Source organism: Nematolebias whitei, chromosome 3, assembly GCF_014905685.2.
Source record: "Nematolebias whitei isolate Nwh7 chromosome 3, NemWhi1, whole genome shotgun sequence".
NCBI classification, from domain to species: domain Eukaryota; kingdom Metazoa; phylum Chordata; class Actinopteri; order Cyprinodontiformes; family Rivulidae; genus Nematolebias; species Nematolebias whitei.
In genome coordinates, this window is record NC_056500.1 from 11,655,169 (window position 1) to 11,667,086 (window position 11,918).

General features: G+C 35.9%; 2 protein-coding genes across 2 annotated transcripts in view; one reads left to right on the plus strand and one right to left on the minus strand.

Annotated features, from left to right (window-relative positions):
- Positions 1-322, plus strand: part of sgip1a (SH3GL interacting endocytic adaptor 1a) — a 56,057-nt gene extending 55,735 nt beyond the window's left edge. Inside the window, exon 24 of the mRNA XM_037674522.1 lies at positions 227-322. Within this exon, the coding sequence (XP_037530450.1) occupies positions 227-249 (23 nt within the window). The 3' untranslated portion in view covers positions 250-322. The remainder of the gene's footprint in view (positions 1-226) is intronic.
- A 6,000-nt stretch (positions 323-6,322) lies between these two features.
- On the minus strand, positions 6,323-7,948 carry insl5a (insulin-like 5a). Its single transcript, XM_037674524.1, has 2 exons — positions 7,777-7,948; positions 6,323-6,633 (listed from the first exon to the last, which is right to left on the minus strand). Exons 1-2 carry the CDS (start codon positions 7,946-7,948, stop codon positions 6,491-6,493), a joined length of 315 nt encoding a protein of 104 aa, XP_037530452.1. The 3' UTR covers positions 6,323-6,490.
- Between the last annotated feature and the right edge of the window lie 3,970 nt (positions 7,949-11,918).

An 11,918-nucleotide genomic window follows, 5' to 3' on the forward strand; every position in this document is an offset into this window, starting at 1 on the left:
TTGAATTTTTGGTTTGGCAGTCCTGATCATAGACAGCTTTGCTTTATCTTTACTTGCAGGTGAATTAATAGTTTTTTTTACAATGAGAAAACAACAAATTTAAATCCACTTTTGGTCTTTACACATTAAAATGTAACAGCAGGCAAAGTGTAATGCATCTGAGTTTAGCAATAAAGCTCAGAAGTCGCTGCAAATTGACTAAAAAGTGACATTTCTATCCATTTAGGAAAATACTTGGCTGAAAACTGATCCATTCCATTGACGAACAAAACGACTGTCGTGACCAGAGGACAGACCGGCACCAGACTCTCCTTCAACCTTCAACAGCAGATCCTCAGCCTGCCCAGTATTATAACTTATTTTTAGCGTATACCATCGTGGAGCTGTTTCGGGTCATGTAATTATTGTATTTGTATTCATCTCATAACGTGTTGCTGCAGTTAGATGCCTGGGTTCTTCCTTGTTCAAACGTCCGTGCCTGTCCTTATCCTCCTCTGGTCAAAGTGTTTAAAAAGGTTCACTGCAGCTGCCTAACAGAAGACAGGAGCATTCATAGACAGATTTTAACTGCATGATAGTCCATCATGCATCTCAACCACTGAGATGTTCAAAGTTGGAATAGGCGGAGTTGAATCGGGGCTGGATTTAATCATAATTCTATAGTTAACTCTTCGTTCAAGCTTAAGGCTTGTGGTGGCATTACCTGGGTCACAGATGATATCTTGTTGGTGCTCTTGTAATTTCAGATAAGCAGCAGAATCAATAGTTTTTTCAACCTTGCTCTCTGGTACAGAGTCACACGACTGATTATTTGTTTTTATATTAATGCATTAATCGGCCTGTTTCCCTTCTTTTAATAGCACACTGCGAGGTTTTAGCCTGTTAGGCAGCTGCAATGATAAGTCAGTTCACTGGTTGCAAAATAAAATGAATAATAACAACAACAAAAAAAGGTTTTCTCTTCAGAACAAAGTGTACAAAGTGTCATTTTAAGGCAGTACAATGTATCTTAAAGGGCGTTCAGTGTTCTCCTTGTATTGTTGAATAGCCTTTCTGTTGTTCCCAGAACAGCAGTGTTAGACACCAGAGTACATGACAGCATTCTATTTTTATTTATTGATGACGATGACTTGTTGTATAAAACGTGAACCTGTACATGACTAGAATTTGAATGGTATCGCAATGACTCAGAACCCTTGAGTGTATATTTGAATTATATCTCTCTTTTTTTTTTATCTGTGTAGTTGGGTAACATGTGTACAGTATAATTTTTTTGAATTTGTTTCAGATATAATTTTTTAACTCAAGTGCAACAGAAGATTTGAGCTATATATGGGTGGGAGTGGGGTAAATTAAAGACAACGGTAAATATCTTCCTGGTATGCTGTGCTATGCTTTGTGAAAGCAGTGTTGGATAAAGTCCGCATATAAAGAAAGCTTATTATGTTCCTTTTATTTTAAACATTCACTTTAACCAGTTAGCCCCAGTTCATCTTGTTTAGTTGCATATTTCTCTTAAGTTCTTGTTTAGTTGCAGACAGACCTCACTATTTTAAAGTTGGCAATCGTGCTTGTTTAGGACTTCCTGCAAGCTTTGAGTACTTGAGGTGGCAGAATCAGTTTTACACCCATTGATGCTTTGGGTTGCCACTCTGACTCTCAGCAGCTCAAAAAGTATAACCAAGACTACCATTGCTAGCTATCTAAGATGAGAGTTTGGTAAAATAAGCTCACAGGACAGGTGCTTAATGGCACTGAAGTAAACCACAACCTAAGATATGAGTTACTGTCAGCAACTGAACTTTCAAAGCAGACATTTTCCCCAAACACCTTGAAATGTTGGACATTTTTCAAGATCTGCTTTATTGGACGTTTCACTAAACACAAAGACCGTGTTCGTATTTTATTCATAAATATCTACTCACCAGCTCCTCGTGAAAATGTGACTTGCACCTTAAAGCTTCAGAAGAACCTGAGTGTAAATTTTAGCAGCGAAGCCTTATGGGAAATGATGATCAGTTTGTTATCCAAATTATTATTAGTTTGGATTTACATGAATTATTTTTAAAATATTCATAAACTAGCCTTTTTTTTATCATCACCAAAAGGACGAGCCTTTTTTTTTTTTTTTTTTTTTTTGATTTGGCTAAAAGGGTTTTTCCTCCTGATAGCAGTATTTATGCTTAGCAGATGTAGGATAAATTATTTACAAGAAAGTTCATGTGTATTTCTCAGAATGTCAAGCTAGTTTTTTTTGTTTTTTGTTTTTTTATGTCAGAGAACAAAGACAGCCAGTTTACTGGGACCAACTGGTTTGTTGTTGTTGTTTTTTTTTTAACTTCCAAGTCTGAAGAAAACAAAGGTTAAAACTAGGGGTGCATTGATAAATCGGTGGCCACGATATATCGGCGGCCACGATTTATCGCGGCGATTTCCTTAATTTTGGGAGATCAGAGATCGGCCGATACTTACAAGAGAAATCAATTTTACGGTATAGACCAAAATTGTAATCGGCAGGTCAGACTTGATAGAGATCGGTGATCAGCCAGAAAACTGCAATCGGTGCACCCCTAGTTAAAACGGTTGTTTACATTTTAACTTTGACCATGGTTCACCAGTTAGACTTTTTTCTGTTTCCTACTTTTTTTTTCACCTAAACTCCCAGAATATATGTCCTGCACACCCCGATCCTCCCACCAGCGCTTGAATCCGTGGCTTTATTTTTCATAAATGTATAAACGTAATGGTCTCTGTGAGATGACATGATTTCAATGAGGATGTGGAGCAAGGGTAAGTGACCAAAATGCTTTTTGTTTGTTTTTGTTTTTGTTTTCTGTATTTTATGTGTGTGTATCCTGGACAGTCAGTCCTCTGTTAAGAAAAATAGGATTAATATTTTTAAAATGCTTAAAAACGACAAAACTATTATATTGTTCAATGTGAAAAAAAAAAACACTGTGCTGATGATGTTCAACTTCCTGAATGCTCTGAAACTCAACATGAAGAACAAAGTGTGTGTGTGAAGTGTAGCTGAATATCTGTATACTACTGTTTGTCTGCATTCTGCTAAATGGAACCAATCATGTTATTTTGGATTAACTTGGGGAAAAAAAATCTCACTTTAGTACTTCTATTGAGAGTATTTATTACTTTTAAATAGAGATATTTTGCAGTGATATCAGATCCAAGTTGTACTGTTAAAATTGACCATGTTTTTACTTTTTATTCCTGTGCAAACCTAATCTGAGGTGACATTTTGAAGTGGGGTGGAGATAAATGATTGGTGCCATTTAGCTCCTGGTTATTCCTCAGTTTGGTGATAGTTTCTGTCATGTTGACTGGATGACAACATGCCTAACAGGATGTTGACAATTTTGTATGAATCGTGAAGCTTTCAGTGCAACTGCCACCTCAGCATTATCTACCAAGGCCCACCAAACAAACTACCAATCATCTGTGTGTTTTAAACTACAACAACTTTTATGTCTTTCAGCTTGAGAGGCAACACAAAACTCTCAGTCGCTAAAATATTATGCACATCTCTTTTAAAGAAGAATAAAACTTGGGGCAAAACTTGTTTTTCAGCTCTTCATCTCGGTGGTGAATTCATCCTGCGTTAATTCAGTATTGCATGCAGAGCATGCAGTGAAAGGTGTGGCATCTTTAATGATAGATAGTACTGAAATGACGTGTTGTGCTGAGTGTCACTTACCTTGTATCGATGTTACAAGGAGAGGAGGGAGTGTGTTCGTGTGTGCTAGAAGCCAGAATTGGTTCTGTACCGTTAACCTCAAACACGTGCAAGCTATTTGTACAAAACATAGCAATGCTAAAATAAATTGAGGAACTTAGTTTGCTTCTATCCAAATCCAATAAAAGTTCTAACTGGACACTTTTTGTTCCTGTTTTATGTTTGTTAGATAATTTGACGCGACTGAGTATTCTCTTCTTTCACAACATGTTAGCAGCTAGCTCCAGTGTTAACAGGGTCCGCAAATCAATCGGTTTCAGACATTCATGTTTACCGGTACTCACTTTTGAGTCAGTTAAATGACTATAATTGTTCTTAGTTTAATAACCATGCAACAGATGGCGCCCTGTCGAATTCAGAATAAAATTCAAATTCTTACTTCTAATCTACAAAGCCATCAACAACCTAGCTCCATCTTATATTACAGATCTTATTGTTCCATATTTTCCTAACAGAGCACTTCGCTCTCAGACTGCGGGTTTACTTGTGGTTCATATAGTTTCCAAGAGCAGAATGGGAGGAAGAGCTTTCAGTTATCAGGCTCCTCTTTTGTGGAACCAACTTCCAGTTTCTGTCCCTGACGCGTTGTCCAGTTTTAAGACTGGGCTAAGACTTTCCTTTTTGATAAATCCTTTAGTTAGGGTTGACTTGTTATTCTTCCATAGGCTTAGACTAGTGCAGAACAAATTTACTTCATTTCTTAAAATTAATAGTTATGCAAACAAATGAATAGTTTGAAATTATTTCTATCTTAACATGTGATTCTGGGCCTGCCATTGTGTATCTGTTCCTCCTTCCTGTTCCTCTCAAACCCAGCTGGTCGAAGCAGATGTCAGCTCGTCCTGAGTCTGGTTCTGCTGGAGGTTTCTTCCTCGTGAAGGAGATTTTCCTTTCCATTGTTGCCTTTATGAATGCTCAGGATGAGTCCATGACAAAGTTAGACTCAGAGCAGTCTGCTCCTCAGATAAATGGTGTTAAATTATTTTTATACATGAATGTTTCTGTTCAATGCCCCGAAACGACTTCTGTTGTGACTTGGCTCTATATAAATAAACTGAATTGAAGTCACGCATTGCAAAGTCTGGAAAAAAAAAAAATAATAATAAAATAAATTAATTTAAAAAATTCAAATAAAATTGCAAAGTCAGAAATCAAACACAAAACATGTTTTCCAGAACTTATCAAAAGTGCAGTTTGAAAGAGTTAAATTCAGTAGTTTTCCTTCTATCCATTCATCCATCCATTTTCTTTACCTATTTTTTCTTTTCTGTGTCTGGTGGGAGCAGATACCGTTCTCCAGCAAACATTGTGCAAGAGGCAGACGCCCTTGACAGGCCACAAGTCCATCAAAGGACCAATTCTCCAGATATGTCCAATAAAAGTCTGAAATGTGGCATCATTTTCAGAAAGCACTCGGCTGGATCTGTCGAAAACCAAGAAAGCTTTTGTCACATGATTGACATTAGTGTGGACACAATCTACAGAGTAGGAGTAGCTCAGCGACACTCTTGGTCCAAACACGGCTTCCTGTATTCACCATCATATAATTACATGGTTTCTTTTTCTGAGTGCATACAGAGCTCGTTCAAGCCTGGTATGGGTGTTGCCAGATATACAATAATTACCCTTTTTAGAACCCTTCCTTTTCTGTGCACATATTTGCCAATCACAACACACCTCATATTACAGCTTTGCACTTCTAAGAAAGTGCACCTCACTAAGTGCATATGATCATTTTGATCTAAATACAATTATTTTAAAGCAACTGTACAATAGGTCTTTATTTATTATCTGGCAACTCTGCCTGACATGGAAACGTCAGTGGATTAATGTGTTTTATGCAGATTTGCCACATTTTCCATTGAAAAACACTTCCAGAGGTCATTCATGTGCAAACGACCTAAATATGATGGACAAGTTACCGTTTGACCTATTTTCAGTCACTTCAGCTGTTTTTATATAAACGATGCTAGTTAGCAGGTGTTCACAATTTTTGATCGCCAATATTTATTTTAAGGGCACGTTACTCATCAGTATGAGAATACTGTTCTTTATTGTTCAGTATTTAGCTGATTTTGTTTCTTTCTTTAATTTTTTTATGTAATTTGATGGGCTTTTATGACTTTATAATCATTACCTTTAACAAACCTGCTCATGCCCCAGAATATCTGTTAAAATCTGGTCTATTTGATGATAATCTTAAGCAACTTGGCAGTCAGTCTCTAGTTGTTTGGTTAGAAAAGTGCATACAAAGTCTCTTTGAACCAAATATGGGATGTTTTCAAGCAAAATCAAGTGAACAAAGTTCATGCTCAATCATCCAGGTACCAAATCCAATACTTCTCAGTCAGGTCATCTGGACAGTTTGCTTTTTAAATATTCAAATTACTCACAATGATAAAATACTCAAGAATTTTTTTTATATAAAGACATCAAAACAAACAAAAAATGTTGTGAATTTATTTTAAACACAAGTACATGACACAATCCTGGTTCGAGTGTTATTCTTTTATATGACTTACAAACAATACAATTCTACAATCTCTTAATTTCTATTTCAGCTATATGTATTTCTTGTTACACATTTTCTCCTGCTCGGGTTCATTAACCGCTCACAGAAACTCCACGGCCACGTCTACAGATCTCAGAAGTTGCACAGTGATGGTTCGTCAGCAGGTGATTCACGCCTGGCTTCCTCAGATTCAGTTGTTGGTCAGAACAGAGTCCTTTAAGGGGTCCTCAGCAGAGATAGGTGAGGTCACTCTTCCTGCAGCCCACCTGACAGCACATCATGGTCACAACGTTATTAAGGTCCCGTTTGGTCCACTCAGATCCAGGACTACTGAGGTTCTCCAGGCTGTTCTGCTCCCCTGTAGACAGACCTGGATTAACAAACACAGGAAAAAGTGGATTTAGAAAACTTGCTTTTTAACTTTGTCTAATTTTATCTTGATAACCCACTGCAAACTGTTGCTACAAATCATTGACTTGTTTTCATATCAGTGTAATTTATGTTCATGTACTCATTAAAAAGGGAAATCTTAAGTGACTGTACTAATTAACTCTGTCTGATTTGTCTTCCACTGTGACAGTTTCCTTCTTCTAATCACCACGACCAACAAGCTAACTGAATTTGTCTGACAGACAAAGAGAGGGACTGCCCTGGGAACAGCTGCCTCCTGCATTTTAAGAGACGTATAACGTCTTCCAGCACAATAGCCAGCCGGTAATAGTAACAAGTGGGGAGACACCTGTCTCTGCACGCCCACCTCCAGCAAACAATCATTTAATACAATTAAAAATGCATCTTAAAGATGAGGCGGTTTAGTCAAAAAATACTTCAATAATGATCATATTGATTAAATCAAATCAACTTTATTTATGAGTTATTTACTAAATTTGACCAAAGTGCTGAATTTAAAAAAACTTAAAACAAAGACAGTGTTGTTCTTTCAGCTGCTCCCCTGCCCTTCCCACAACAACCGGGGCTCAAACTCACGGTCTCAGGATTACAAGATCGCAGCCCTGATCACTGAGCTACCATGTAATCCTCATTAAAACACATATAGGAACTGCAAAATGGAAAAAAGAGACTTTTAAATGCATTTAAAGAAATAACTTAAAAGCCAAAGCAGAACGCTTAAAAAAAAATCTCTGCAGTGTTTTACTTTAATCAAACTGAATCACTATAAAATATCTGGACTTACTGTTGATGCTTTTTCACCCTAATTACATCAAAATGCACAACTTTATAAAGGTTCCTTCAAGGTAGGAATTATGTCAGAGCTTCTTGCTCTTTAATCCAGATTACTGATAAATCCAGATAATAGATTTGATCATAAACAGTAGATTTTCCCACAAAGGACTTAAAATGGAACAATTAAATTGTATATATTGCATGCTTCCTAACACTGATTCTTTTGAGAAAACCAACGTCTAAAAATAAATTGTGTCCTACGTGTGAAAAAGATGTGGCTTCTCACAACTTGAGGTTGAATGAGCAAAAAGACCGTTCGTTTTCTCACCGTCCATGTTTGGCTCAGTGAAGAACCTCCTCCAGCGGGACCCTCCGCAGGTGAAGACAACAGCCCTGAGGAGCTCCCGACCGCACAACTTCACCGCATTCACTTCTGTTCTCGCCTGGTTCACACACACCGCTGTGTACAAGAGAAGAGGCAAAACCACCAGAGCACGCATGCTGTATACCTGACTGCTTTAGTTCGTCGTTCTCCTAAACCTGCTGCAGCTTCTCTTCTTGCCCTTCACTTCTACTCGGACTCCTTTGCAGGCTGCAGCACAGTCATTGACCCGCTGCTTGGATCTCCCTGTGTTATATACAGTCCACCTGATCATTTGATCATCTGCCCACCTCCCGTTTATTGACACTTAGCCTATATCCTAGCAACACACAAACACGCCTGTATACTTTTTATTTCTGGTCATCTCCACCATCACCATTTTCAGTTATCTAATGACCACAAGCCTTTTACAGCCCACATCGTATTAAATGAGCTGCAGCCTCTTCAGACTACATCAGATTACATTATTTCAGGCCCAGATTGTCCAGGCCCTCATGGCTAATTAAAGGATTCAAAGTGATTTCTGCTGCATTTGAACAGATGTTTAGCGTGTTTACAACACTCTTATGGCCTGCTTGTCCGTCATTTTAAAGCACTTTAGGCCATATGAGAGGCAAAAAGTCAATGTTGACAGTTCATCATGCAGTCGTTATGATGCTGCTGATGGTGTGATGAGAATCTCAACATATTTCACTACAATCATTAGTCATGTACGTTCTACTTCTAAATGTACAGGTTTAGATGGGCATTGCAAGGTTATTTCTGTGCAAACACAAAACAGCTTGAAGTTTTTATTATCGTACGTGCAAATAAAATGTCATATGACTCGATAATTGTTTTATCAAAGCACTGATCCTGGTTGTTAGGCTGTTTTTAAGAAGTTTTCCTAACAAATATGGGAGTCTATTTTGATATATATGTCACTTGACAGGTGGAATGCAGAATAAATCCAATTTTAAATCATTTTCAGCAACTATTAAGTAAGATGTTCCACAGGGTTCTGAACTTAGCCCTATTTATTTTTTGATTTTTTTTTTTTTTTTTGCATCTCAGGCGATATTCTAAATAAATAATGTTTTGACAATTCAAATATTCAGCTTGTGCAAACAATGAATTTATTGCTTCACTTACAAAACCACAAGTAGATCTATTTGCAGTCATTTAAAATGTGTAACTCATTTTTTAATTTTTTTTCAAAGATCAGATTTATGAGTAAGGTCAATTTGAAGAAAAAGCCTTAAATATGCTGGAATCAGAGTAATTTTAGGGTATTTTTTAATTACTGTACCTTTTGTGTACAACTATTATACGCATAATTCCAAGTTCTTTCTCTGGTCAAAATCTGAGTACATGTTGTTTAATTTAAACTAAACATACAATAATGTGAAACTTGCTGATAAAATCTGTTCTAATAGGAATATTGTATCTCACTAATGAGACATCCAGTCGTCCTTTTTACTATGAACTAAATCTTTTAAAGACGGTTGCAGGATAAGTGGATTTGACAGATACAAACCTAATTAGCTAAGGACATCAGAATATAAATCTTTGGTCTGTCTGTAATTTTGGGGCAGTAAGATGGCTCCCACTGTGTCCACCTGAAAGAACCAGAACACTTCGCTTTGTCACATGAGCTGCCCTTTACGTGCCTGTGAGGGAACAATTATGGTTTAAATTGTTGGTGTAAGATGCTATCAAGTCAGTAAAAGGGCATTAACACAGACTGCATGTCAACAAAAGGAAAGATTGCAGGTGATAATATATGTGGGTTCAATAAAAACTCATCAATTGTACCAAAGGAGAGCATCAAATGTATCATTGTCTATTTAAATTCAGATTTCTGAACAGTAAAAAAATAAGAAAAAGAAAACTTGAAACTTGTAGATTTTTTCTTTTTTTTTTTCTATTTGGCACCAAAGCATCTTAAGTGTTACATAAAAATATAAAAGCAAACGTTTCTCAGTTATAGTCTCCACAATATTAATTAATGGCTTCATTTGCTCCTTGCTGACATAATTGTAATTATAATCTCTAAAACAGCAGCAAAATACAAAAGCAAGAATTGTATTTTACAACTTCAATTTGGTAGAACTGAATAAAAAATTCAAACATTAAGATTTAAAAAATTAAGACAGTGTAAAGATTTGGCAGCACATTGTATTAGTCAAATTATTGCTTATACATAGAATGTATTACGTTTGACAAATTAGTTTTGAATGTTGAAAAGAAGCAGAAGCATCTGTCGTTGAGGCTGTATGATTTAAGACTATACAGATTACCTTTTGAAATGGGTCAAGAAATATTAAAGTAACAGAATCTACCTGTATATGGGGGAAAAAACTTACTTAAAATGCCAAAACACTCACATTTTTGTATCTTAACAGTGTTTTTGGTTTTACATCTAATTTATATTAGGAAATGCACATGTGCCCATGTCTATAAACAGGTCATGGCATTGTGAGAAACAATAAAACCTTTTTGTTTGTCCCGTCCATGTATAAAATACATGAAGAACATGTTTTCTGACATAAAAACAATTTTTTATAACGGGTACGCTCGATGAGGAAGTGAAGTAAATACTCTCTCTAGCTCGTTAAATTTCTTTTCAGAACATTGAACCTTCATCAATTTCATTGCACCTCATCTACCTTTCCTTTCAGTGTAAGAAATGTTTCCTGTTTTTACTCATAAATGTATAATCTAGGTTTCCCAGAATTTATCCACAAAAAAATCAGTTTAATGTTTTATTTAAATGGTCTAGTTTCAGTGACAATAAAATGAGGTATGTTCATTGAGTAGATGATTTTGGTGAATTGGTAAAGTTTATTACCTGAGAAAGAACTATTGTTTTTTGCTAATTCAGCAAGAAAGAAAGAAAAATAACTAACTAATCTAGCAAAAATGCTAACAGGAATGATAAACTTTACCACAAAGATGAATTCTGACAGTAAAAATTACTACGTTCAATAGGAGTTTTAATTTGGAGGGAATAACAGAAAAGATTTCAAAGACAAATATTCAAAAGTTTATGTTTTTAGGATTTTGTATCACGTAAACTTCAATTTGTGGTTTGTTGTGGCAAAACCTATGGTTTTAGGTAAATTTGTTTTTTTAGAAGATTTTCACCACTTTAGTTGGATATGTGTAATTTTTGCTTATTTTAAAAAAAAAAGTATGCCTTTTTTATTCATTTACGTCACAAAGCACAATGAACACACAATGATTATTACAGATTTTAGTGCATTTGTTATGTGCAAATCCATTATTTCTTGATTTCATAGATAAAATGGTCATCCAAACCAAATATTTTATGTTGCCAAAGATATAAACAAATAATTTTGTTTAGAAGAAGCATGCAACTTTATGCACCTGGAGCAATGTTTCATTATACATGATATTATCCAGCTGGCATCATTAATTATCCATCGTTGTTTTGCAGGATTTTGAAACTATGTCTATGCTTCCAGAAAAACCAATCTGCAAAGAAGCTCAACCACACAACAGATGCAGTAACTGGAAATAATCCATTCTTAAAAGGCCTAGTTTTCAGTAAAATTTAAAACGTAAAATTAGGTTTATTAAGAAGTAATTTCCTGATCTGGAATTTTTTTCCTACTACTTGTAATGATAAGGTGTGGTTTTGCTTTAGCGCTCAATGGGTTTGTGTGATACTTGCTTTTCACATTTTTTAGCACAACTACAAAAAAGAAAATAAAGAAACACTTTAAACACAATTGATAATTGCCACTTTTTAAATGTTTAAATGTAAAGTGTTCAACACATTATTGACTGGAGGCCTGATCAGGATATGTCTTGTCTACTGGGACAAGCACCAACCCCGTATTTAAGCAGATAAAGAAAAAGAGAAAATAGTTATTTCTACTTTGTACTATTCTAAAATATTATCCTTCTACATTATACTTTCTTTTTTAAATCCTGATGATAATTTAGCCTCTGTGAGGCCAAATAATACATCAATTCCAGACAGACAACCAGTTTTCTCCTTTAAATCCAAGAGCTCCACTGCGCATGTTCCTCGCCAAGCCAGTAGGGGGCGATGTGAAACCACGTGACTCACATGACGTAGT